Raw genomic sequence first — 26,694 nt, 5'->3', positions numbered from 1 at the left:
AATATTGAGAACATTGAATAGATGAATCCCTGGCTCATGCTGAAGAAAACGATACAACACACGTCACGGACGTATGAGGAATGTGAGCGTGATTAACAAAAAAACCTCTGTTGAAAAAAGGAATTTCAAAAATTTACTTTTGCCAATTCTTCTAAAAATTACATGGACATGTTTGACACTCCCAGACGAACAAAAATGAAACGGTTGCTATAGAAACAAAACCAACCTTTTTGAAAAAAAAACAGCTTTTTTTTAATGAATTTGTCACACACAGCTCTGTCGTCCAGGGTGGCTGGGGAAGAGGGGGAGAATAAGTCCCACGAAGAAGCCGCTCAGCCTTTGAGGCTGGGTCAAAGGGGGCGGCGGGAGTGGGGGCCGGTTGTGCCTGCAAGTCGTACAACCTGCAATCCAATTCTGATTTTCTCAGATTCAAAGTAACAAACATCTGATTGGAAATTGAGTTATCTTCAAGGTTTCAAGCCACACAAAACTCAACTGCAAAGGCAAACTTTGGAAAAAACTCCTACATTATCTGTCGGATGGGCTTGATGTTTTTACCCGATGGAGGTGTTTAGTGTCATAGTGACCCCTATGGCTCCACAATGACTCATTGCTGCACTGTCTACTGCATCCCTGCCCACTGTCCAGGTCTCCTCCTACCAGTCTCCATCCACTTCTGGCCTTGCTGTGCCCCTCCCCTTCTTGCTCTCACCTGTGGTGATGACGCCCTCTAGCCGGATGATATTGCCGTGGTCGAATTGTCCCAGGATGGCGGCTTCGCACAGGAAGGAGCGGCGCTGTTTGTCAGAGCAGCCGGCCCTTAGAGTCTTTATGGTGACCGGCAGCTCCCTTTTACTTGGCAGCTTCAGACAGCCACGACACACCTCGCCGAAGTCACCTGGGGTGAGGGTGGGGGGGTGAGAGGGGCAAGTCAAAAGAAAAACAGCACAAATGAATTCATGGAGACAGACAGAAAATGCTGGAGATGCTGCAGCTAAACCTGAGCGGAAAGAAATACAAAAACATACAAACATAGTTTCTGTTAGCCACGTTTGCCTATTTACAATACTTAGCATAGCATCTACAGGATTATTGATGATTGGACAATGTCTTTTTAGCGGTCTTTCACCTTTTTTTAAAGACAACTTTAAGTTATTACTTTAAATATTACATTGATTATCTCTCTTATACATTTTTTAGCCAGTTTAGCTTCAGATTTAGCACAGTTAGCATTGAATTAATCTCATTGTTCAGCTTCTTTTCAGCTCACACACACTTTCTAAAGATGCCTTGGCAGTTATTTCATATTTTCAGCACCACACCGTATTCCACACCATATTCTTCAGCTTTACCCACAAGGAGCCCGCGTGGGTTAAACAGCAGATGTCCAAGAATCAAGCCCTGAGGGACTCCACACAGCATGGTATGATGTAGTTTTAGGGCCACGGTGAGGAAAATAAATTCTGGCCCACGTGGCGAGATTAAAGTCGTCATGTCGACTTTAATCTCGTCATGACGAGAAAAAACTCGACACAAAATTTTGAGAAAAAACTCGTCTTGTCGAGATAAAAGTCGAAATAAAGTTTTAAAATTAAAGTCGCAAAAAAACTCGTAAATTTACGAGATTATTGTGGAAGTGAGCATCATGCAGAGCAGCAGATGAACGCCGTGCAGCAGCAGAGCAGACCGACTAAACTTTGTTGAACAGGTGAGCTGAATGTTTATTGATAACCTTGTGAAGCTGAAGAGAGGGGTACCTGTGTGCACGATTCTCTCTATCTTGATGCTTTGGTTGTCCAGCTCCTTGGCGAAGGCGTGCACCGCCTGCTGCAGGTCCTCGCACGTCTCCGGGTCGATGTACGTCCTCCGAGTTGGGATCTTAACTGCAACAATGGAGACGGGAAAAAAGGTTTAGAGAAAAACCACCCTGCCTCTGAATAATAAGGTTCGGTAACACAAAGAAACACAAGATCAGTGTGTGGGCACCACTCGACAATACAAAACTGAACCACATAAAGGTTCAGGAGCAACATTCGGACTTAAGTCTTTGATCCCAGCCTAAATGAAGTTTATCAGTGACGTCAGAGAATCCAAAAAGTCTCTTCATTGTCTCCAGGTTGCTTCTGAAATGACTTTTTTCATCTGAAAGCTGGAAAAAATGTTGTCATCTCTTTGCGTCTCAGATTTTCCTCTATGCCGACCTTGTAAAGGGAGAAACGTGGAGATCAAAGACGGCAGGCTCTCCAGTCTGATTCTGCAACAAAGAGGCTCTTTATGTCTTCTCTACTGGCTTCAGAATGTTATCGGAACAACACAAAGTCACACACTGACGCACAATCCTCACTCAGAAACTGGGACAAGCTTAGACGACTCTAAACTGCTGAGACGGAGAAACAGGAAGTCTCTGTCGGTTGCCGGCTTGTCTGGCCCCAAAGTTTGGAGTAAAAATAACTGCAAAGAATAATCCAAAGGAAGAAAACACTCAGAGTATAAAAAAATAAAAAAATCACTTTGGGAATTTAGATGAACTGGTTTAGAAATCACTTTTTGATCCCAAAGGAACTGCAGGATGAAATTCACTTTACAAGAAACAGACTATGACACTTTTATTAAGCCGAAATGTCAATTACTATTTGCACATAGTTACATCTTTATTTTTTAAAAACAGCATCATGAACTTTTTGTCATCTTTATTGAATTTCTTACCCTAATTATGGTCCTGATTCAGTATGAGTCAGATGTTGTTGAATTGGGTCACATTATCAATGTTTGTATCTCCCACAGCAGTGCTGGACTCCAAGGAGAAGATCGTTTTTGCAATTTTTCATTCTTGCTGGCGCTGTCAGCACAAACTCAAAAACTCACCAAAATGTTCACCCGCTTAGTGAACGTTTGACAGAGTTAACACCCCCCCCCCCCCCACCCCAAAATGATGACATTACAGTGGGAAGAAATCATTAAAAAAAATGAATTGGGCCAAAATCTCTAATTGGACTCAAAAACGTTCAAAGTCAAGCAAGAAGAAAACATTGCAGGTGTTGGAGATGTTCTAAGGAAGTTATAAAAGTATTATGGGATGATCACAGGACCTACAGCTTGTGAAATTTGGCAATTTTACCGTGATATGAAAAAAAATACTTGTTTGAGCAATCACTCAATCAAGGTTAGGTGTACAACGACAATAGGTTTCGTTGACCTTTGACTTCGGGAAGAGGCCACCATCTTGAATTTTCCTAAATAAAATAAAAAATCCCTCTTTCATATCTAGAGATTTTGATCAATCCTCTTATAGCCGTTCTAATGGAATTGCCCCTTTAATTTTCTTTTTTGTTGTTGCTTTCTTCTACTTCTTGAAGCCAATTTGAGATCCAGATTGACTATTATTCAGCTGTTGTCAGGTCACATGACGTTTTTCCCCAGCTTTCTTGTATTTTTTGTGACACATTTCTGATGTAGAATCAGGTCACATGACCAGTGTTTTCCCCAGCTTTCTGGAACTTGAGGTCAATTTAAAATCCAGATTTATTTGAATTCAGCTGTTTTAGAGCCAGAGGTCACATCATCGGAGGTTTCTCTTAGTTGACAGTGTAGATTTCCAGTCCTACTATTGTGATTCCGCTTAATTCACCTCATCTTCTGCTTTTTTTACGATGATAAGCCAAGTAAGATCTAAAAACATCCTTTTTATATATTCAGCTTTTTCTAATTCAGACTTTTTATTTAGCTCTTTCAGCCTTTGTCGCTCACCTGAAAACAAGCAGAGGACTTTAAAACATTTTACTGCATCATCGATGGACTCTTGCTAACCAGAGGGTGAAATGAAGGATGTGAGGATGAGAGGATGGAGCCAGGACGGTTCAAGTCCCAGAAGGAATCACAGGGTCCTGGATCCAGCGGAACAAAGATGGGATTTCATTCTTTCAGTGTCTTGAACGCACATTGCCAGCCGTGTCCGGTTTGACTGTTTTGGAGTCAGTCTGGTCTGAGGATTCAGGTCATCCCCTTCACCAACATTCTGACCTTCAGATCCAGGAAGGTGTGATCAGCCCACAATGTGTGTGCGTCTGTAAAAATAGGCCAGACTGCGGTGTGGACTGCGTGCTTGTCAGCTGCTGGCGTGTCTTTGTTTGTGCAGATTTAATTCCCTGCTGCACGGCTTCGGCTCATTATTCATCAGGCATAGTGCTCCAAACCTCTCCTGAGAGTTCGGCATGCTGGGAGATTAAACCACGCAAATGGGAAAACGCACACACACACACACATCCAGGTTTTACAAAGTGTGTACGAATGCTTACCCAGGCAAACTCCGAAAACACACATTCTGCGCACAGACCAGAAGAGAAATAGCCAAACAATTCCGTTTTGTCAGAAAGATCCCACTGGGATCCGTGTGACCACAAGCATTTACAAGCTTGTTCAACACGACGCACAACATCTAACATCCTGTTTCTGACAGACCATCTCCGCTGCTGCTCCATTTACTTCTGACTCCCTCCCTTCGTCTTCCCCTCTTTATCCTTCCCTCCTCCTGATTTCAGCCGCTACGCCTAATGGAGCGAGGCGGCGTGCCCGTGTCCGTCCGTGCACGCTCGCAGAACTAGGAATTTATGCGGCGGCTTTTCACGAAGGCTCTGAAATCCTCTCACGCAGAGAAAACGCCGAACTTGGGCCCCTGGGCGCGGTGGGGAGGCTGCTCTACAGGTCGGGCTGGGGCTTGCACTCTCTGCCCCTTGCGCCCCCCTGATTTCTGGCGTTGGGGGCCGCTGTGTTGGTCCCGTCGGCCCTGCCCGGGGTGGCGGATGTGGTTGCCCGGCAGGCGGCCTTTCTCTTTCTGCCGTACTGTGCAGGTGTTGGGGGGTCCCGGTTGCTGCTGCAGTGGGGGCCTTGGTGGGGGTGGGGGGGTGGGGGGCTGGGTTCTCTCCCTCTTTTTACATTCCATCATCCACCCCAGAAGAACATAAACACTCACTCGAGCACAAGTGCTATCTCACCTTTGCACAAACAGTTTGCGTGACTGAATGAAATGTTTCACATGTGTTAGTCTGAATGCATAAGTAGGCGTGTGTGAATGTTAGTGGTAGTATGTCCATGTAGACTTGTTTGTGTGTGAACACTTTTGGAGCCAACAGGTGTGTTTGTAATGTTTGAGTGTGTACAGGCCCCGCCCATTTCCGATTTTTCATGCATTTCAACCTGTCAGTTGTGATTATAAACTCCAGCAACTTGTTGGTTTGTGACCCTTCATGATATTACCCTTGCTACTACAATCCCCTCTACTCCCCCCCTTATCTGTCATCCCTCTCTCTTCTTTTCTCCTTTTATTTTCCGTCCAGTCCAACAAATTAACATGAATAAAGTTTAGCTGAAATTACAAAAAGGGATTTATTTAAATATACATCTGGTGTATCATAAGATTCATAACCCCTGTTGAAAAAGTAAAATATGTTCAACACAAAAGGCTTTCAGCTCTCATCTGTTTGCTTAGCTGTTGGACAGGACAAGTAAAAAAAAAAAAAAAATGACACCAAGATTCTTTGAGGACCACTTAGAGGAAAAAAAAAAGACCTGTGGGGGTGGGGCTTGCATTGGTACCAACATTTGACATGTAGATGTGAATGTAACCTTTGATTATGGAAACAGATTCCATTGTTTTTTTTTACTCGCATGTCTAATTTTGCTGTTGTATTTTTTTCTTCTTGTGAAAATATTCTTAATGAACGATTTGTTCTACAATCAAACCAGCACAATCTGTGTTTCTTGCGTTCGTTGTTGTGCGGAGATGTCCATCGAGGCTTTCAGCCGACAGGTCTTTACGTTTGTAACTTTCCACGACCGTTCCACGTATGTCTAACAGACTTTTCAGGCATGTACCACTGATGTATAACTTTTAGATCACACATAACACATGATGTCAGCAAAAACTGATCAGTCCATCATTACAGTCCAATGTGTGGAAATACTTTGTATTTGCCAAAGACGTGACCGTGCTAGAATGTTTTAATGATGTTCCCTTTAGACTATTTTGATGTGGAAAAACAACAGTGGGCTGAACTTTATGAAGATAAAATGTGAATGGATTTGACATAAATTCCTGTTTACTTGTTCATTTGAACACAGATTTAATTTACACTTGATTATCTTGCAAGAAATAGAAGGAATCTGGAAAACTTCCCCTGCACTGTTCAGTACCCAGGTATTTATCTCTGAGGCACACTGGATCAGTTTCAGGTAATTAAATCAGATAATTCAAAATGAACCATAAGTCACTATAATTCGGATTGGCAACCACAAATTATGAAACGAATTGAATCATTGTAAAAATAAAAGTTACAAAATGTTGTAAAAGTTCAATTCTGACACCAAAAAACACATTAGCAGTAAAAGTGTAAGCCAGTTGCAAAAAAAAAAAAGAATAGGCATGATGTTAAACTCGCTGAAGAAAGGAAAAAAAACTAAAATGACAAACCTAGCTAGTGAAGAAAGGCTACACTGAATATTAATGATTGTTTCTAAAGAACTCTGTTAACTCAGTTTTTCGAGTTCCAACTACAGCTTTTGGACAGACCAGATTCTGATTCAGAATCTGCTGGAATTACTTAAATTAAGAGTTACGGTAGTTAAAGGAATGTCAATACTAAAGCTAAGGCTCTGCTGTAAAGGGTTCAAATTCACTGAAGGACAGGTCAAATGAATCGTTGCAGTCTGTACATCTAGTTGTTGACAAGAAGAATCTGTGGTCATCTTATTACTTACATTGGAAATAAAGTTCCTCGTCTCCCTCCTGAGATGCTTTGCTGTAGCCGCATTGTCTGTAAAAACCAAAAACGACATCAGACGTCACAGACTGAAGCAGCAGCTTCAGTCAGTCGAGAGTAAGTGTGTTGACAGAGATACTGGCACGCTTTGATGGAGATCTGCGACCAAAGCTCAAACGTGCGTCCTCATGCTCCTGCTATCTTCATGCTGTGTGCCACGGCGGGAGGCCTGATAAGGAGAGCACTCCCCGTGATCTGTCTCTCTGCTGCTTTTTAACTGAGTCAAGAGCAACACTTGGAAAACCAGATTAAAAAGTGATGGAGGCCGTTTGGCACGTTCCATCACGCTGGGTTGGATTAAAGGAAGGAGATAAAAACAAGACTAATGCTTTCAGACAGAGACTGCTGCTTCTTCTTGACCAATTACTACAAACGTGTGTACATGTGGACTACAGAGAAACTGTGGGAGTGCCACCATGTGTGATGTAAACACAGGATTTAACCATGGGGCGTACTCTGTTACCATCAAGAAACTGTTGTGAACCTCTATGCTGATGACACTGGCATTTTCCCAGACACTTCATCTGAAGCACACATACTTAAGGTATTGGTACAATCTTAGTCACATGCACCTGTACGGAGTGGGGTTGACCTGCATGGGTGCTGCAGGTTTTTAGGTTATCCGGGCCTGCGGAAGGTCGGAGATTATGAAGGTAAAACTAGCAAACAGACTGGAACACAAGTGGCTGATTTGGTGGGACCGAGTAAAGAGTTTTTGTTTTATTCCACCCAATAGTCCAACCTGCGATCCAGGCAATCAACAGGAAATTTCCCAACCTGCAGAGGTCATTAGAGGAACTGCAATATCTGTTTTTTCTAGGTTTGTATCAAATTTGCAGAACGGAGTAAGGACGGCATGCTCAGAAGAACCAACAGATCAAGCAAAAGTTTGGGCATCCAACAGATCAAGCTAAAGTTTGGGCATCACGGTTGGTTTGGACAAATCCATTTCCTCAACCTTAGCAGACCTGTATCTACATAAAGTGCTTCACACTCTTTTTTTCCCCACTGACCTCTGTTGTTTTCCTCTCATCTTTACAGGCCAGAGTAACACTGACACCATGAAATGGGCCTTGACTTCAATTTCCTGCTTCTTCTCAGTCTCCTCTCCATCTTCTGCTTTCGAGAACTCGCACAACAACTCACAGCGAAGCGTGTTGATTTGGTCGCTGAGCAGTAAACAATTGCTGCTCTGCGCAGTCAAGCCTGGACTTCCTGCAGACTGTCTGAGCAGCAACTGTGGCTCAATCAACTCTGCCAGGCTTCAGTGCTCTCTGTACCGGTCTGTTTCAGTGGATCATGAGAAGAAAACATATTTTCATGGTTTCTTCTCAAAACCACTTTTACACTAACATCGCCCTCCTGAGGGTTCTGAAGAAACTTCTGTTTTTGTATGCTTTTACATTTGTATTCAGGTTTTTTAGTATATTGACTTGACATTGATTTATTTAATGAAGCATTCTTAGTAGTAATCATTATTGTTTGGCTCATTTTTTCCTTTTAAAAAAAATTAATAAAATCCTACTTTTAATTTAGCATTTGAAGCGTGTATTAGCATCACTAGCTTAGTCTACACCCAGAATTATTTGTTGCATGTATCATTCAGTTTAACTTCTACCACTTCTAAACATAATTCAGCATCTTTTCAGCTGTTTTACAATGTCTTATAATTTATTATTTAGCGTTTAGTTAAGCATACTTTATATTTTATGTAAAAATTTATATAAAAATTATATTTTCAGCTGTTTTACTATTCACTCAATATCTTAGCAAGAATCACATCATTTAGCTCACCTAGCAAAGCTTATGCTAATATTTACTTAAATTGTTTGTATTTTTAACACCCCCCCCAAAGCTTCCTTTAACTTTCTCATAACTTTTCAGCAAATACTGTTTCGCTGCTTTACTTTTCCTTTAATTAATTTAGCTATTAGCAGAAAACTTTGCATACTTAGTAAAGCTAAGTATGCAAATTTTGCCTAATTTTAAGTTTAAAGTTTAGCGTAATTAATTAAGCATTTTTAGCAACTTTAAACTTCTTTTAACTGTCACAAAAGACACAAAGGTTAAAAAAAAAAACATGTGACTTGAACTCATTAGTGTTCAGCTAATTAAGTTGATTTAAGTTCATTCAGCAGGTAATTTAGCATTCTCCGCTAACGTAACTATTATTAGCTTAAATATTTGAGCATTTCTAGCATCCTTAAGCCTCTGTCAGGTTTGTCATAATTCTTAGCTTATGTATCAAATATGATTTCAACTAAAGTCATTCCTGTAAAGCATCTTTTCAGCTTTCTTACACTTTTCAGAGGAAATAGTCGTCTGGTGCTAGCCCTCAGTAAACTGCAGGGAAGAATCCTGATCTTATTTGTGGAATTGTTGCTGCTGTGATCGTTCCTTTTTTTGGGAGATGCAGATCTACAACCTGGGTTGAATTTAATCAGACAGCTGTGATGTCATGACCACAAATAATCAAAGAAGGCCTGACAAAGTTTCCATCATTCTGAAAGTGACAGCATATTAAAAAAGGGATTGGAGTATGATGGATGATCTTGTCATTTTTCTCTGTCTCATGCTGGACTGGGAATCAATCAGCTGTGATTCAGACATACCTTCTCCAGACGAGAAGCCCGACTCCCATGGAGAGCAGCATGATGAGGGCGGCCACAGACACGATGACAATGATCACCACCGGGCTCTGCTCGCTGGACGCCAGCGCCACTGGAAGAGGCAAAACACAGCGAGCGCTTTCAGGCACAAACACGGATCAGCGCTCAGAGAAGAACATCATGAGGGTGAAAGAACCGAGCAGCAGTGAGCTTAAAGACGGAAGAGTTCTGTTTTCTCAAGTGACCTCTTAAGAAATCATCTTCTGTCCAATTTTTAATCTTCTGCAACACTTCTTTAGAAAACAAGTCTGCTTCTTTATGCCTGGAGAACATCAGGCCAACTCTTCAGTAAAAAAAAAAGCATTTCAAACAACTTTAAACCCAACAGGTTTTCAAAGATAGATTTTTTAAACTAAAAAACCTCAAGTAACTTTTTAAAATGTACTTTTCTTCAAATATTCTCATTCAGGGATGGACTTTTTTCCAATTATATTTTTTATTGAATTCAAATATTCAAATAGTTTAATGTTTGCTGATTTATTTACTGTAAGCAACACTTTCCAGTAGGGCTGTACAAAATCGTCAACGCTATTTTTTTTGGTCATTTTAAATGATTATAACAACCACCAATCACAAAGTCATTGGGACTTTGTGGTTGGCGCTTTCTTGAACGCACCACGTGCGGTGCGTTCAAGAAAGCGCTCTACATGGTTTTATAAACGTGCATCCAGCTGATCTTGGACCTACCAGACCAGCGCCACACATTCAGGTAGTGACAGGGAGAGGATTCTTCTTCTTTTGTGTATTTACTGTTTATTAGCGCATCTACAATAGAAAGAGGCTCTGTAGCAAAGTCAAAGCGCTGCAAATCCCGCAAATCTTACTCCAGACCTTTTGTTTTGACGGCTCTGTTCCTATAAATGTCTGTCTTGGAGTCGTATTAATCCGACAGAACACAAACCGCAATTGTTGTGTCCGTCGTGATCATGTTTACAACGGCTGGTACTTTTGTGTTTTGAAGTGAACGCCACCCACTCCTCGCTACTAAAGCAAACTCCCTAAATGGTCACAGAGCTGCGTTGCTGCGATTCAGCATTAAAATGTTGAATGATCAGTGAGCGATCAATGAACGTCCGATTTTTACATAGAGCTCGCGATCAGACTCAAAAACTTGCGTGGCGACGCGTCATCATGGGCTTTCAGGACGCAGAAGCCCGAAATTTTCTCAGCCAAATTTGTCCATTTCCTTATTTCACTTTCGTTTTCATTTCAATTGAATTGTCTGGGATTCTTCTTCTAAATTGAAATATCAAAATTACAACCGAACTCATCACCACGGGAACCACACAGTCAGCGGATGTAGAAACGTACAAAACTTAAAACCAGAAAGGTTCATCTAGTTTTTGTCCTTCATGTTTGAGGAAGAGGAGCAGCAGATTGAGGTACAGTTACTCACACTCTCCAAGTGTCTGCAGCTCCAGCGGGGCGCTGTAAGCTCCAAAGTCAATGGCTGGTGGGGTTGAGGAGGCTGACGACGAAGGTGAAGAGGCAGGGGAAGAAATGGAGGAAGAAGAGGCGGACAGTGCAGAGGAAGACAAGGGCAAGGAGGGGGTCTGAGTAGTCCAGAATGGGCGAATGAGGAAGACATATGTGGTTCCGGGCTTAAGGTTGTTGACGCTGATCCGAGTGGTGGCGGTCTTCATGGTGGAGTAACTCTGATCTTTCTGCTCCTGGAGGAGGAAGAGGAGGAAGCAGAGAGTTTTACCGGAACAGTCCTGTAAACGAGGTCACAGGTTTCCTCTCCTGCTGGAGTTCAACATCAAGAGTGATGGAACAAACCGCCAATGAGGCAAGTTGCTCCACCTGGGTGACGAAGGAGGGAATAGGCCGAATAAAAGTGAGCGACAGAGATGAAGATGATGTGAGGGTTTAATAAGCGTCTCCTGTGGAGAAAGCTAACGTGCAGAGTCACACACGAGAGGTGGACTGCAGGGAAACCCTGCGGCGGCACTCAGACTCCAGCTAACATTCAGCTGTGAGCAAACTATTTATTATTAAACAGTAATGTCAGGAAAGTACTTTCTTCCTGTTTTATTCCAGGACTGAATCGTATTTTTCACTTCCAAGTAAAAAAAACAAAAACACTGCTTCACATCTGTCTAAAACTCCAATACTGATATAAAAGTTTGTTTAAAATTCTTGACTTATAACATGAAACCTTGAAAAAAAAAAAAACATCTAAAATATAATATTTGCCCGGACTCAGCTTATCTCACCAAGTGGTTTCTTTTTCGACTTAACTTTAAAATAGTTTGTATGATTATTGTAACCCTTGTGCTGTCTTATGGGCTCCAGTTGACCCCACTCCCAATGTTAAAGTGCCTTGGATAGCATAAGGGATAATGTCAAAATGTTGCAAATTCAGCTAAAAACAAACGTGCACCGTGCAGCCAAAACAAAAGTTTTACGGTGGCGCAGTGGTTAGCGCTCTTGCCTCACAGCAAGAAGGCCCCCGGTTCAAGTCCCGGCTGGGGGACATGAAAAACAGAACATCAGTGGGGGACCTTTCTGTGTGGAGTTTGCATGTTCTCCCCGTGCATGCGTGGGTTCTCTCCGGGGTCTCCGGCTTCCTCCCACCATCCAAAAACATGCTTCATAGGTTAATTGGCAACTCTAAATTGACCATAGGTGTGAGTTCGGGAGTGAATGGGTGTGTGTGTGAGTGAGGACATTCTACCCTGCAACAAACTGGCGACTTGTTCAGGGTGTTCCCCCTGCCTTCGCCCACAAGTGGCCGGGATAGGCTCCGGCAGCCCCCGTGACCCCGAAAGGGATAAAACGGTTAAGAAAATGAATGAATGAATGAATAACAAACGTTTTTGAGGTTGTTTCTGTTTATTTTGATCACTGACGTTCAAGCTTTTTGTTACCGAGAAAGACAAACGTAAAAGAAATGTCATCATTGTCAGCTTGTGAAAGAAACTTTTTTTATTGACATCCTGCTAAAAATAATTGTGTTTTTGGTTTTTGGAAAAGCTGAAATTATGCTGAACAATGTAAAAACTTTGAAAGAAGTTAAAAAATTCAGTTTTCGGTCCACGATAGTTGGTGAAAAATAGTAAGAAAAGGACTAAAAGTAAAAACGATTAGCAAAGAAAACTATTTCAAACAACTAAAGAATAAAATAGTAGCTACAATAAAAGCTACAAAATAGGATAAAATACTAAAATATATCAGTATATTGTCACTAATAAAATTAAATGCTGCTTTAGGAAAGAAATTTCAATTAAAAAGTAAAAGAAAATTACTTTATCGTGTTAAAAAACAAATTTAAAGCTAAATGCTGTATTAGCTACAAAATCCTCAAATGCTGAAAGAAAAAACAAACAAACATGACAACGTAAAAAACTAAATTTTATGTAAAAAGACAAATCCCACCTTGAACATATTCAAAAATCTCTAAGTGTATACATGAAAATTATAACAAGCTGAGGAACAAAATGCTAAGAAATAGCTAGTTTGAACGTTTGACTCCAAATTAGCATGCTAATTATGTACTATGCTGTGTTTTGTGAGTCTTTTAAACAATTTAAATATAGGATATATATGTCAAACCTTTCCTACAAACAACTTTGACATACAAGAATTCCATTAATGCTAAACTTTGAAAATATAGTTTGTATTTTCTGCGCTTAAAATAATCTTTTTTTTTCCCCCAACAACATTGCGCCTTGTATCCGTAGTGCCTTATATATGGATTAATTCTGGTTGTTTACCGATGTTGAAGCAATTTTGAGAGCTATGCAATTGTCTGTTAGTTATTTTTTTTTAAGTCTTGCAAACGAGGTTGAAAGTTACAGTTATTGTGAATACGCTAACACAGCTAATGTGTATCGGACTGTATTATTTTTACGTGTTCCTAACTAGGCTGGGAGTTAGTGTAGTCACAGTGACGTTTGTCTTAGCAGTATAAGCCGTTTTTTTATGTGTTACACTGTGAATGCAGTGAAGGAAGTCTGACTGACGGACTTATGTCTGATTTCTTTGTCACGTTTGAAGCGCCTTACTGACGACATAAAAATAAATCAAAAATAATGACGGTGCGTCTTAAGATCCGATGCACATAGTGTGGAAAATACGGTAAGTATAGTTTTAATCGTGTAAACAAAAACAAGTTGATGCTTAAGAAGGTAAAGAACATGCTTGGGAGATGAAAGACCATTTTAAAAATGTATCTTGATTCAAATATGATGTTAAAAACTAGCATCTTGGACTAAAAGCATACAGGATTGATTTAGCCAAACTGAGTTGTTGAAATCAAGCAGAGCGTTTACCTTCTCATAGTACTTGACTTCGTACTCTGTGCGGCTGCTGTTCGGGGAGGACGGCTCCCTCCACACCAGGGTGATGCTCTTTTCTTCGATCTTCTCCGCTCGCAGCTTGCTGATCAGAGACGGAGCTACAGAGGAGGGAGAGGAGGAAACTAAGCTTCCTCAGTGCAGACAGAAACACCCGGAAGAGTCTTGTGATGAACATTAGAAACAATAAAGCTTTAGAGGTAGTAATGTAGCAGTGAATTCTTGTGTACATAGTTTATGGAGCTAAAAATCATAACAAATCTATTCACGTATTGTGTATTTTGGGCACAAGCAACCCTTTTTTTTAGGCCCCCAATGGGTCAAGGGGCCGTCCATCTTTCCCCATCATTCATATTTTAATGATCCTCCTGTGTACAAACGTCCTCCGTCTCTTGGTTTTGTAGATGCTGAACAGGATTCGTCTGAGTTTAACTAAAAGATTTTCTCATTGATCGCATCGGTGTACGACCACAGACGAACGACTTCTACCAAGCTTTCCTAATTAGATGCGATGTGTAATGACCGGCAGAACAAACTATTCATTACTGGTGAAGGAACGGCGCTTTGATTTTGTGTCAACAAGTTGACAGCTTGCAAGGCGCACAATAATCTGGAGGCACCGCCCACGCGGGCTATGCTGCTAATTTAACCACGTTTAATGGAGCATAAGATGAGGGACAAAAAAAATAAAGCTTGTAAGTCATCTCTGAGAAGTGTGATGATTATTTCTGACCCTCATTTACCCCAAACCAGAGGAGTTTAAACATCAGTTTCACTGATTTGTTTAATCAAAATGTTCTACATTATGCCATTAAAATTTGAACTGAAATAGGCAACTTGACACATTTGAGATTGCTCATTCTTTCTTTAGTCATTTAATCCGGTAACCGTTTGTTGAATTCAAAAAGTCCATTTAAGCAATGTTTAAAATAAAACACTGTTTTCTTAACCATATTTAAAAGAACCTTATTGTTTGAAGAACGCTTAAGCTTTTTTAAAGTTTTTTTTTTTAAGCTGGAAAAAATATATACCGGTATTTTGTTGTAGAAACCAGACAACATGGAAAGTTGAAAATAAAAAGTCTTTAATTTCCCAAAATTAAAGCACTTGTAATTTGTCTGGGTAAAAGCAACTTGTGGATGAGACGCAGTTGCATTGCTAATAGGTAGGGCTGTAAATAAATAAATTAAAAATAAATAATTGATTCTGTGAAGTATCGCGATTTCAGTATCTGATATTTGCATCGATTCAAAATATAGCTAAAATTATATTTAAGGAAAATCAGAAAACGTTGAGAGTTGAAAAAAGATTTCTTAAATACCAAAAGCAAATCACTAAAAATTTGCTCAGGATAAAAGCAACCTTTGTTTTGAGATAAGGTTGCCATGCTTATTGTTCCGATCATGTTTTGTCTGTGTTAATATTTAGACAAAAATTGTTCTAAGTCATAATTAAAAATAAAAAAAAAGTTTCTGATACCATATCTAGATATGTATGGTATTGTGACATGTGTATCATGATAAGTATCGTGTCGTCAGACTCTTGTCAATAATTAATTAATCACAAAATCCTACTGTCAAAATTATGCAATTTTAACTTTTCTTCTGATGCACTGCAATGGATTTTCTCTTACCTCACTGACCGCTCCCAACTTGTCAAAGTCCAGTCATTTAAATCTGCAGCTCTCAGTCTGCCAACTGGTATTCCACAAGGATCAATTTTGGGACCTTTGCTATTTTCACTGTACATTAATGACCTTCCATCCAGTTGTCCTGATGTTTCTGTGCAGATGTATGCTGATGACACTGTAATATATGCTCATGGCAGTAATTCCTCTCAGGTGTCTGAGAAGCTCACCAATGCCATGGTTAACATCACAGCTTGGTTGAAATATTCTTGTTTGCAGCTAAACACATCTAAAACTGTTGCAATGTTTTTCACCAAGTCCAATAATAATCTCACTGCTGAACCAGATGTTTTTGTTTCAGGAGAAAGGCTACAGATTGTATCAGAATATAAATATCTGGGTGTCCTACTGGATTCAAAGCTGTCTTTCAAATCACACATCAAAAGAGTCTGCAACAGAATCAAATTCAACCTCAGTAATTTTAGACACATTCGCCACCAGATGTCCACACAGTCAGCAAAAATGTACATGCACTCTATGATCCTCTCTCAAATCACTTACTGTTTGCCTGTCTGGTCACAGGCTTACAATACATCTTTAAAACCTGTCCAAACATTATACAAACAAACTGTTAAAACCTTGGATAAAAAAAACCCACCATATTTCACCATTGTACAATATTACAAAAACATGGTTTACTGAGTTGGGAAAACATAGTCAAATTTTCAAATCTCTGTCTCATGTACAAAATCCTTCATGGCTTATCATCCCCTCCTCTTCACCAGTTTATTAACATCCGGACAGCAGATCACAGCAGAACTCGGAGTGCAGTCAGAGGAGACTGTATCATTCCCTTCAGAAAAAGCGTTTTTGGTCAGACTGCTTTTTCTGTTAGAGCTGCTACTGAGTGGAACTGCACACCTGTTAGTATCAGAAATTTAACACATATCATTTATTCAAGACACAATTAAAAAAATGGCTCATTGACAATCAGAGCTGTCAACACTGAGTACATTTCCTCTCACTGATCCTCGCTACTGTCATGTCTTTTATGTGCATGTATGTTCTTACATTTTTCTGATTTTGGATTGTTTTATCACTAATTTGATTTTAGGTTAACTGCTTATTTTATTGAATGCATTGTTTAATATATATATGTAATGTTATGTAAATATGTGATTTTACTTTGATCTTTTAGGGTGATTTTTAACATCTTCCCAGGGACTGCAGATGAAAAATAGCCCTTTGGTTAACTCTGGCATATTGACAGAAATGTTTATTAATATGCGCTGTCCCCCCTATTCAAATAAATGAATCTAAAAAAAAAAATACACAGCTCTAGTGCTTAATGCTCTGATAATACATCAAATATATTTTAAAATATTTTATACATTTTTATTCATATGAAAGGTGAAATAGTATTTAGACAAAGTTTTTTCAGTCATACTCAAGAAATTGTGATTTATTGTCTCTGGTGCAGAATTAGGTTATGTTGGGGCATGTATTGTATTGTGGGCTGTGTATCGTGATACACAGCAGTCAGGAGAGGCAGGTGAGGCTGTGCCTCACCTGTCATTATGGGAAAGAAAAGAGAAAAAATAAATTCAATTATTATATTTAATCAGTAATTTGTGCTTTGCAGTCATTTTCCATTTAAATGTACCATTTTTGGGCGTTTTTTCTTTTCAAAATCGCTGAATTTCCGCATTTGTCGTTCAGATACTAAGAAGTGACGTGCGATGAGGCACCAGCCCGCTGAGCCTCACCTTGAATTGCGCAATACCTATGCAGTCAGACGGTACTGCTGTCTCTCTGTATGTCGGTTCAATCACTTGTACTATGTGAGCTGAGTTTACATAATTTAGCAGATGTATATGATGTACAGTGTTTGTTTTTATAAATAACTGTATGTGAGGGACGTGTTTCTTGTGCTGAGCGCTAAACGCCGGCAAAAAAGCTGCTGGGTGAGGCCAGACATTCTCGTGCCTCATGTTAGGGGGCGCCGGTGAGCCCTGAGATTATGACGCTAAAAAATACTAGAAGACGTGATGATAGCAAGCGGCAAGTCATTTTTTTCAGAAGGTGCGGTGTATGGACTTTATTTACAAGTAAAGGTAAGACGTTTGTGCTTTTTTCTATGCTGCAGTTTGTATATGAAAAAAAAAACACGTTGAAATGATATTTTAAACAAAACATGTTAACTGTTGTCAATCAAATGGTGAATAAGTTACTCAGTATGGTTCAATCTGACTGATGACGTCAGTGCCTCACCAGCCATTAACCTCACCGCACGTCACTGGTCATGATATAGAACATTCAGACTATGTGACCAGAACTTCTTTTTCAGGTGGCATCATCACATTTTAATGGGAACATTGCAGCCCATTAAAATGGGCTGCTTAAAATTTTTTTTAATTTCAATGAGATTTAGGAAGTCTTAAAGTACAGAAACTTAATGTTAGGCTTAATAATGTTGGAAAGGAACTGAATGTTGTAAAGCTGTCCCAGGTATTTTCAAAGCAGAAATCTGTCAAGTATGAAATTAAATGCATTCTTTACGCTTGAGGTTCGCTAAGATACGCTTTTTTTTACATTTGACGGAGTCAGAAGTTCACTAGTTCACTTTATTAAGGGAATCCGAAAGCTGCTGGATAAAATCCGTCTCCGGCCTCACAGCCCCGTGTGACGGAGGTCACGGAGCCTCCGTGCTCGGCTCTTCCACGGCTGCTTCCTGTGTGCGGCGCGGCTCAGGTGGCATCTTGGTGTCGTTATCAGAGCTGGCAGACGGAGGAGCCGCTCCCCCCAGAGGCGGCGAAAGCCTGAACATCTCTCACTCACTGAAAGCGCCGCAGGTCTCCTCCTTATCTGCGCTCGTCCTGACACAGCTCCACCTGTACCGCTGCTCCCGAGGGGGACTCCGTCAGCCGCCGCGGGCTCCGCTGACATCCTTCTTGACAGGAAGAGGTTTCGTCTTTCGGCCTCTCACCATGTGCACCCCCCCCCCCCCCCCTTCCATTTGCTAGCATGGCATATTAAAGACAGAGGGTAACGAAGACAAGGCGGAGTGGAGAAGTTGTAGACAGGAGTGAATGAGAAAACCCTCATCTGTCAGGCGTTCAGATGGAAATGAGGAATCATGACGTCCATCCTCCTGGGCCTGGAGCCACCGAGCTCTCACTCCTGCTGAAAGCGTAATTGTACGGAACACGAGGTGGACTCCTCGCCTCCCCTCAGCTCACTGTCCTGGGACTTCCTTTCTATCAGCCTACCAGAGAGGCAAAACTCTGAAAATATATGTCTTTAAAAAAAAAAAAAGTTTCTGCTCAACTCAGCGAGAATGGTGGCTCATTAAAGCGCACTTAGCGAAAAATGCATTATTCAAAAACCTCCCAAAAGAACGAACCTTTTTGCAGTTTCAGGCATCATTTGGGGGACGACATGTAGAATCTGAGGATGTGAGACCCAGACGACATTTATTAAAGCTACAGACACTTTAAAGTTCCACTCTGATCATGTTTTTATCTGTTGTGATAGTCTCAGGGGTCTTTTAATTATTATAAAGCCATATTTAGCCAAAATCATAAAAACTGTGTCGTTTTCCAGGATATGGTTTCTGCAGAGCGGCAGAAGTTTTTTTAGAAAAATTCTCCTCTAAAATCTAGACAGGACCGTTGCTGGGAAGCAACCCCGCCCCCCTTTTCCCTTCCTAATACCGTACAGCCTTACAGTTTCGAGCCAGATGCTCAGACGAAGAAAAGAAAGACCTACCAGGATCTATTCGTCTACGAGCGGATCAGAGAAGGCAGAGAAGGCAGCTTGTGGCTCCGCCCATTTCAGTTTCTACGTCTCAAATACAATTTTTTGCAAGCTGCCTTTTTCATTTGCTCCTGATTCACGTTTATTTGAGTCAAGAAATACTCAGAAACACAATCTTTAGCTTAATTTTCTTTCAAAATGTCTTACATCATCCTAAAAATAACATAAGAGCATGTTAAAAACACCAACAATGTTGCTTTTGTGTGTTTTATTGTGTATCTTTTAGACAGGATGTGAGGTTTCTATGTTAAATCAAAATTGTTTTATGACATTGATGACACTAAAGACTTCCCTGATCCTTCTATCAATCCATCCATTTATCCACAAGCTCCTTTCTGAGGCAACTTTTAATGGCACCCTTCATATATTAGCATCATCAATGATTATTTCAAGTTGAGAGAAGAATGTGACGCCATTAGAATTTAAAATAAATTCTCAAGGTGGAGCCATGAACTCAATTAAAGTCAGTTTTTTTAAACCAAGCCTGAGGGTCTTACTTCTGAGAGTATTATACTGTAAGACTTTCACCAACTTCACAAACTTCACTCTTCACAAACAGAGAACAAAAACCCAACCTATACTTCCCTTATTATTTATCCTCCGATTGTGAAGGAAGTTTGATGTTGGAAAACTACTGGATTCTCCCCACCACATCAGGGAAAAGTCCATCCGCTACTTCCTCAAAGCAGCAATGCTGACCGCTAAAATGAAACCCCCAAGCTAACAAAGTTACCAAAAAAACAGACGTATTTGGAAAGTTTTTTTGGAACAAGAAAACAGAAGAGAAACCTTTGACTTCAAAATAGAAGCTGCATTTAAAAGACATATAACAGAAGTCTTTACTCTAAATATGGATTTAATGTGACAATTATTGACTCAAACCATAATAATGCAGAATATTCAGCAACCCATGTCTGGTGTTACAAGGATCCAAAGTTTTTCAAATGAACAGCAAAAAATGTCACTAAAATGAGTATTTTCTAAATATAATATAATAGGTTTAGTTACAGGTTTTTTCATATATTTATCCCTCATACATAATAGTTAGACGAAGCTGAAGTTGGCGTCTGATATTTTGACAGATACGGGTTAGGGAAAAATCTATGTCAAATTTGAATGGTTCCTACATAGAATAAAGTGTATAAATAAAGAAAGAAGTTTTCCCCTAGAAAAGTTGAGACAAACTGAAAGCTAAATCAGACGAAAATATTGTCCGACAACACAGCGATCCGTGGCCTGAAAAAGGTTGGGATCTGCTGATTTCAACAATATTTCACAAACTTCTTTTTATTTAAAAACTCCGGGGAAAGTGAGATAGTATCAGGAATGTAATGAGGGAAGGAAAACAGCAGCAAAGCAGGTGGTGGAAAAAAAAAGAATGAGGATGGCGGGAATGGGACCATTAATTGGATATTAGCTTAAGGAAATGGAGTGCATAATGAACTGCAGAAGCCGGGTCGTGTATTGGCGGGGTAGTGACTCACATTTATTGTGAAAAATAAGCTCCTCTGCTAATAAAGACGTCTAAAAAAGTTGTAGGTGAATAAAAAGCATGTTGAGAATTTTTTATGTTAGTATTTAACGGAATCTTTGGTTTTCTTTAAGTGTTTAGGACAAACCCTTTATGTGTTTCAGTCCACGACCTTCTAACTAGGGATGGGCACCAAAACTCAGTGCCAGGTTGGTTCTGGTACCAACGTATTTGGTACCACCGGTACTGTATAAAATCACAGATTTCGGTGCTTCATTTCAGACATGTCAGACGGTTATATTCTAATCAGTTTTGCTGGACAATTCACTGATTTAACCTTTTCAGTGATTGTGGGCGGGCTTTATATGTACTTCATTATAGGTACTTCATTATAGGCTGTACTTCACAGCAACAGATTCTAAATCAGCGACCTGGTGGATAAGAGTGACATGCACAAGACAAGTCTTCATACTCAACTCAACTCAACTCAACTTTATTTATAAAGCACTTTAAACAGAACAAGGTTCACCAAAGTGCTGAACAATACAAAAATTAATAAAAGCACATGAAAATATAAAGCATAAAACACATAAAATAGGTCCGGATTCCAACTCAGTTAAAAGCCAAAGTGAAAAAATATGTTTTAAGAGCAGATTTAAAAATACTGAGTGAGTTTATCTGTCTGAGGTACAGGGGCAATTCGTTCCAGATTTTTGGTCCGAAGACTGAGAAGGCTCGGTCACCTCTCAGTTTTCTCCTGGTCTTCGAGACGACCAGCTGTGTCGGATTTGTTGACCTAAGGGAGCGGGGGGGATTGTACACCTGAATCAGGTCAGACAGATATTTTGGGGCGAGTCCATGGAGACATTTAAAAACAAATAGGAGAATTTTAAAATCAATGCGTAAGCGAACTGGGAGCCAGTGAAGAGATGCTAAAATGGGAGTGATATGTTCTTGTTTCCGTGTACCAGTTAGAAGACGGGCAGCTGCATTTTGGACTAACTGCAAACGAGCAAGTAATTTCTGGGAAAGCCCAACATAGAGAGCATTACAGTAGTCCAAACGTGTTGAAATAAAAGCATGGATTAAAATCTCAAAGTCATGGCGGGAGAGGCCATTCATAGCAATAAGGGATGAAATCCATGTTTACTTCAGCGTGTGTGAAAACGGAGATGCAATGCGAACTGTCGGGGAGAATAAAATACAGCATCTTAGGCACATTCGAGCGCGGTCTGTCAAGCTGTGACTCTGCTTCGTCCCCTTTTATTGTTTTTGGATAAACTTTGTGCACTTTTGACATTTTGATCGCCTTTTTGGCCCAGGAACCGCTTCAAAAGTGCCAGTTAAGCGCTAAATGGAATCCAAACGGTACCCATCCCTACTTCTAACCAAAGAAAGGGTTTAGTGTAGAGTGTAAGTGGCCACTTCCAATCATAAGTCTATGTAAACACGTGTAAACGCGCATTTCGGGCTCCCGCGTTCAAAACTCTTTTGTTCATGCATAGCTATTAAAGTTAAAGCAGGTCAAACTTTGACCAATCAGGGACTCTGATTTGGTGGCGACGTACGGATGGCCCCTTTTTTGATTCACAGAAGTACCGACTGTTTGAAAATTGTTCATGGAGGAAAAATTAATAATTGTGGTTTGCGGCCAGCCGGAATTCTGTGACACCAAGTCTTTCATATACCAGAATAGAGCTGTGAAAGAAAAAGCCTGGAGGAAAATTCCTGAAATTACTCACCTTCAACATTCACACCAAGCCTCTAACAACTGTAGGTGACATGCACTAGTAAACAGTAGAAAAAGAAGAAGAGGCCCCTCCCTGCTCGTCCAGTGTGACCACCAAATGTCGGTTCAAGAACATGCATCACATACTTGGTGTGTCTGTAGCCTGAGGTTGGTAGAAATGCAGCTTTAAAAAAAAAAAAGACAAGGATTTACTTTAATGGAAAACCCGTCCTGGCCCTACAGTGGAAGGAGAGAGGACCATCTTGGTTCAAAATTCAAACTTTACTCCAAACCCCACCCCACATGATTTTCATGTGACTGGGTCTTAGTTTTGTACCAAAACTCCAATGCTCATGAACTGATGGGGGACATTCAGCCCCAAACCATCACACTGCCACCACCATGTATAGAGGGATTACTTATTTAATATCCTATTTGTTTGGACAACAATAAAAAAAGAAGGAATGGTGGAAGCTTAGAGCATCTTCCTGACAGCTGCAGGACCCCCTTTAGATTCTTGGGATTAAAGTTTCCCAGAAAACCTCTTGGATTCCAGGAGAAGGAACGCTGGACCAGAAAAACACAATCTCACGGAGCAGAGATTATTTCGTTTTTCCTCCCATCTTTGTCATCGTCGTCTTTAGTTACCGTGGAGTCGGCGTGTGATTACTGGGTTTTAAGGTGTGAGCCACTAGGGGAGGGGGTCTTTGATGGTGCTCGGAGGCAGACATGAGCTTTGGACTTTGTGTAGGTTCTGTTGTGTTGTGTTGTTCTGCTGTTTTCAACCAGTCTGACCGTTTCTCACAGAGTAAAACCAAGAAGGAGCAGCAAAGCAGCTAAAACCAAACCATGTTTTGTATTTATTTATGTCAGTGTAGTGACCAACGTGTTTAAAATGTCTGCAGCAGAAAACAATGACCGAGCTCCGACTCCGTCCAGCTGGAAGTAACACTTTATAATTTGTATCTGAACTATTGTTTTCTTTTAAGACAAATCTGACTTAATAAAAACAAATCAATGCTTAAAAAAGAAGTGAAGGAGAACAGTAATAAAAAGTTTCCCCCAGAAGCCCTTGAAGTCTGAACACAGGACTAGCAGAAAAAGTAAATTATCAGCAAAGATGAATGTGTTTAATGTGTTTATTATAATTCCTATCACGCACCATATGCAGAACTTAAAAAAAAACAAAAAAAAACGTCAAAACAAAAAGAAACAACGTGCGGTGATGCAGTTATCGTCACACTCCTAATATATATATATATGTATATGTAGATCTTCGATACATTGTCATTTCAAAAATAGCTCACATGTCAAAATCCTGGTCTAAGGGCAAGGATGCCCAATTTAGTTTAGTCCGTTTAGTTTAGCCGATACCAAGTGAATTCTATAACTTTATGGCTTCATGTTTATTAGAAAGCCCATTGATTTTAATGTTGCCTATTGTTGTAATATTGGGCTATATAAATAAAATTGAATTGAATTGAATAAAGAGTGAAATTTAAAACCCCACTGTGACCCAACCGTCATCATAGTGTGGAACAACTTGAAGCATCGTTTGAGTTTACCAAATTCTGGATTCAGCAGTGGTGAGGTTGGCCGTGTACCCCCTTTTTCCACACATGGAAGCATGTCCACATTTGTCCAGAAACACTCAGGGGTTATAATGAAATGACTTCAGCTTCAGACAGAGTTTTTCCTGCTGACTCTTTCAACCAAAATGCCTTTTTCATCAAGAAAACCTACAAAAAGACAATAAAATGCAGGATAGTTTCTCGCAAGTATTAAATGTATCTCTCAGATATGAGCTTTTTTATTTTTAGATGTATAACAACAGAGGCATTGAGGATTGTCTTCATTGGTTTAAGCATTTCTCCACTAGAATATCTCCATAAAAACTCCCTGACCTTTATAAATACTGCAGCAGGGATTCCAGAGCTCCGTAGACCTTTCCCTCTGCAGTCGCCTCATCATCTCTTTATTACTTTGTGCTTTTCATTCACCTCCTCCCTCCATATCCCGATGCCTTTTTTTACCTCCCATTTCCTTCCCCATTTCCCCCTCCATATCCGTTCCTGCTCTCTATATAAACTCACTATTCTTAGACGGCCATTTCTCCCCATCGTCATTCAGCTTTCCTCCACACAATCACCACCACCCTCTCCTTCCCTGCACCTTTTCACGGCGGACTATATTTGTTTCTCTGGGCACAGTAAGCTTGTTAGTAACGGGTTAACTCTGGGATGCCTGGAGGACAGGGTCTTAGCTGGGAGAAGGAAGGGAAGGTGGAGACGTGGGACGCGTAACGGAGTCACCAGGGGTCAGTTTGCAACCATTACTTTTCTTTAATGCTATTAAAAGCTAATGTAAACTAAATTCTTTATGGAGTCAAACTGAACCAGGCGGCTGCTTGTGCACTGCGGATTCCTCTCAGGGAAGATGGGGTTGTTATCGGGGCCTTTCAGGCTACCGGAGAGGGGGTTGGGGTTTTACATGACGTGTTGAGAAAGGACAGGAATGCTGTACATGTGGTGCTCTTTGCACATTGATCCATGCTAGATTCAAGAAAGGACGCACAAATGACATTCAGCATCAGAGGTGCTCTTTTTGTTTGGCTACAGATGGAATACCCCCCCCCCCCCCCCCCTCCCCGGCTGGCTGTGCATCCAAAGCTCTTTAACCAAGACAGGGAAAGGGGGACAGAGATGCAGGAAAGCTACAGAGATCAGGTGGAAGCACGGGTCAGGAAAGAGAAGGGATTGGTATTTCAATATCCTGAGAGGATTACTCTCCGTGCTTTGGAGGGCCGATGCCCGCAGAGTTTCTGGGGCATCACGAAGGGGGTGGGAGTAGGGGGTGAGAGGGACGTGAGGCAGCAGCCTTATGAGTCGGATGCCTCCAGGGTTCAGAAAAATGGTGTGATGGATTCATTAGGTTTATAGTTTCTGATTAAGTTTAATACATAAATATGTATCTTCTCTAATAAGGTCTAACTGTTTAGTTTGTCAAGTGACAGACTACTTCTGACACCAATGGGATCGCACCATAATGGCTAGCTAACGTGTGATGTCAGTTAAGGAAACAAAAACGATGGCAAGAGCCCAATAATTTCTATTGTAAAAAATGCTTATTACTTTGTCTATTATACATTAAATGTTCAACACACAACAGAAACAGTCAAGGCCCTTTCCAGAATCTTAACCTCTTGAGTCTTTGAGTCACCTTGACAAGCAGCCTTTTTGTTCAAGAAACTTTGATAAAGTTTGATGAGACTGACACATCAAAGTTTCACTGAGCCGTTTATGTGTCCACAAAACTGGAAGTAATCAGAAATATGCAGACTGACAATGGAAATGTGGTTGGTACCAAGTCCTGGTCAACAAACCAAGTCCATTATCGGATTTGTTTTAAAGTACTTTGTAAATACATAATACTGTGACTTTTGACCTTCCTGTTATCTTCAAAACTCCCACCCGTCTGTTGATGGTGAACACAACAGCACTGACATACGAGCTATCATGTCTGGAAGTTCTCTGTTAGTATTCCGTAAGAAAGAAACGGTAATGGCCTCAGATGTGCAACATTTCTATAGCATGTCACTAGACTTCCATCTTCTTTTGCCTACACATGCGGATGTAAAATTCTGATTTCTATTGGATTAATGTGGATGTGTGCCAGGAGGTATAGCCTGGGGGTTGAACTAGTAGTCCGGGCCTATGGTCGAACATCCGTATTTTAAGGGGGGGGAGTGCAAGTGTGTCTTGCTCCGCTGAAAGCGGAGTGCGATTGTTGTGAATGTGGTAAGTTCATTTTGAAATATTTGTGAGGCTAACGTAAGCAGCACACATTTATGACAAACAGGGGATGCTGCTGTATCATGCCCTTAAGCCACAATCTATTCATTAGCAAAGCATTAGTCCCAACTGGCCTTAAGGCTAGATACGGACAGCCTGCCGAGGTAAAATGCTCCTGTACGGAGCACGCACTAACGGGGCCCCTTTGCACAGTCTGCAGGATTTTTCAGGGTTGACAAAAATAAGAAATTCTCAGCACACGCCTGCATTTAACCTACTTCACCCATCCTTTACCCTTTCGTGTTGTGATAGTGTTCACTATGACCTATGGCTTGAAGAATGCCTGATGAAAAATGTCTACCAACATTTTCACTCGGGATCAATGAGTGGTCTATGACCATGATATTTTCTGTGGGTCACCCGTGTGGCCCGTACAGGTTTCCCCATTTTTGCACCCATATATAGCTCTAAGGGCAGT

At 40.6% G+C, this 26,694-nt stretch overlaps 1 protein-coding gene across 1 annotated transcript in view; it reads right to left on the bottom strand.

Moving 5' to 3' along the window:
- epha10 (EPH receptor A10) overlaps positions 1-26,694 on the bottom strand; it is a 130,915-nt gene that overhangs the window by 6,478 nt on the left and 97,743 nt on the right. Inside the window, exons 6-11 of the mRNA XM_011481140.3 lie at positions 13,759-13,883; positions 10,881-11,154; positions 9,428-9,536; positions 6,754-6,809; positions 1,758-1,883; positions 713-898 (exon numbers count right to left, since the gene is read on the bottom strand). Coding sequence (XP_011479442.1) covers positions 713-898; positions 1,758-1,883; positions 6,754-6,809; positions 9,428-9,536; positions 10,881-11,154; positions 13,759-13,883 — 876 coding nt within the window. The remainder of the gene's footprint in view (positions 1-712; positions 899-1,757; positions 1,884-6,753; positions 6,810-9,427; positions 9,537-10,880; positions 11,155-13,758; positions 13,884-26,694) is intronic.

This window comes from Oryzias latipes, chromosome 11 (genome assembly GCF_002234675.1).
Source record: "Oryzias latipes chromosome 11, ASM223467v1".
NCBI lineage: Eukaryota > Metazoa > Chordata > Actinopteri > Beloniformes > Adrianichthyidae > Oryzias > Oryzias latipes.
Note: the sequence above shows the minus strand (reverse complement) of the source record. Positions and strands in the feature narration are given on the sequence as shown.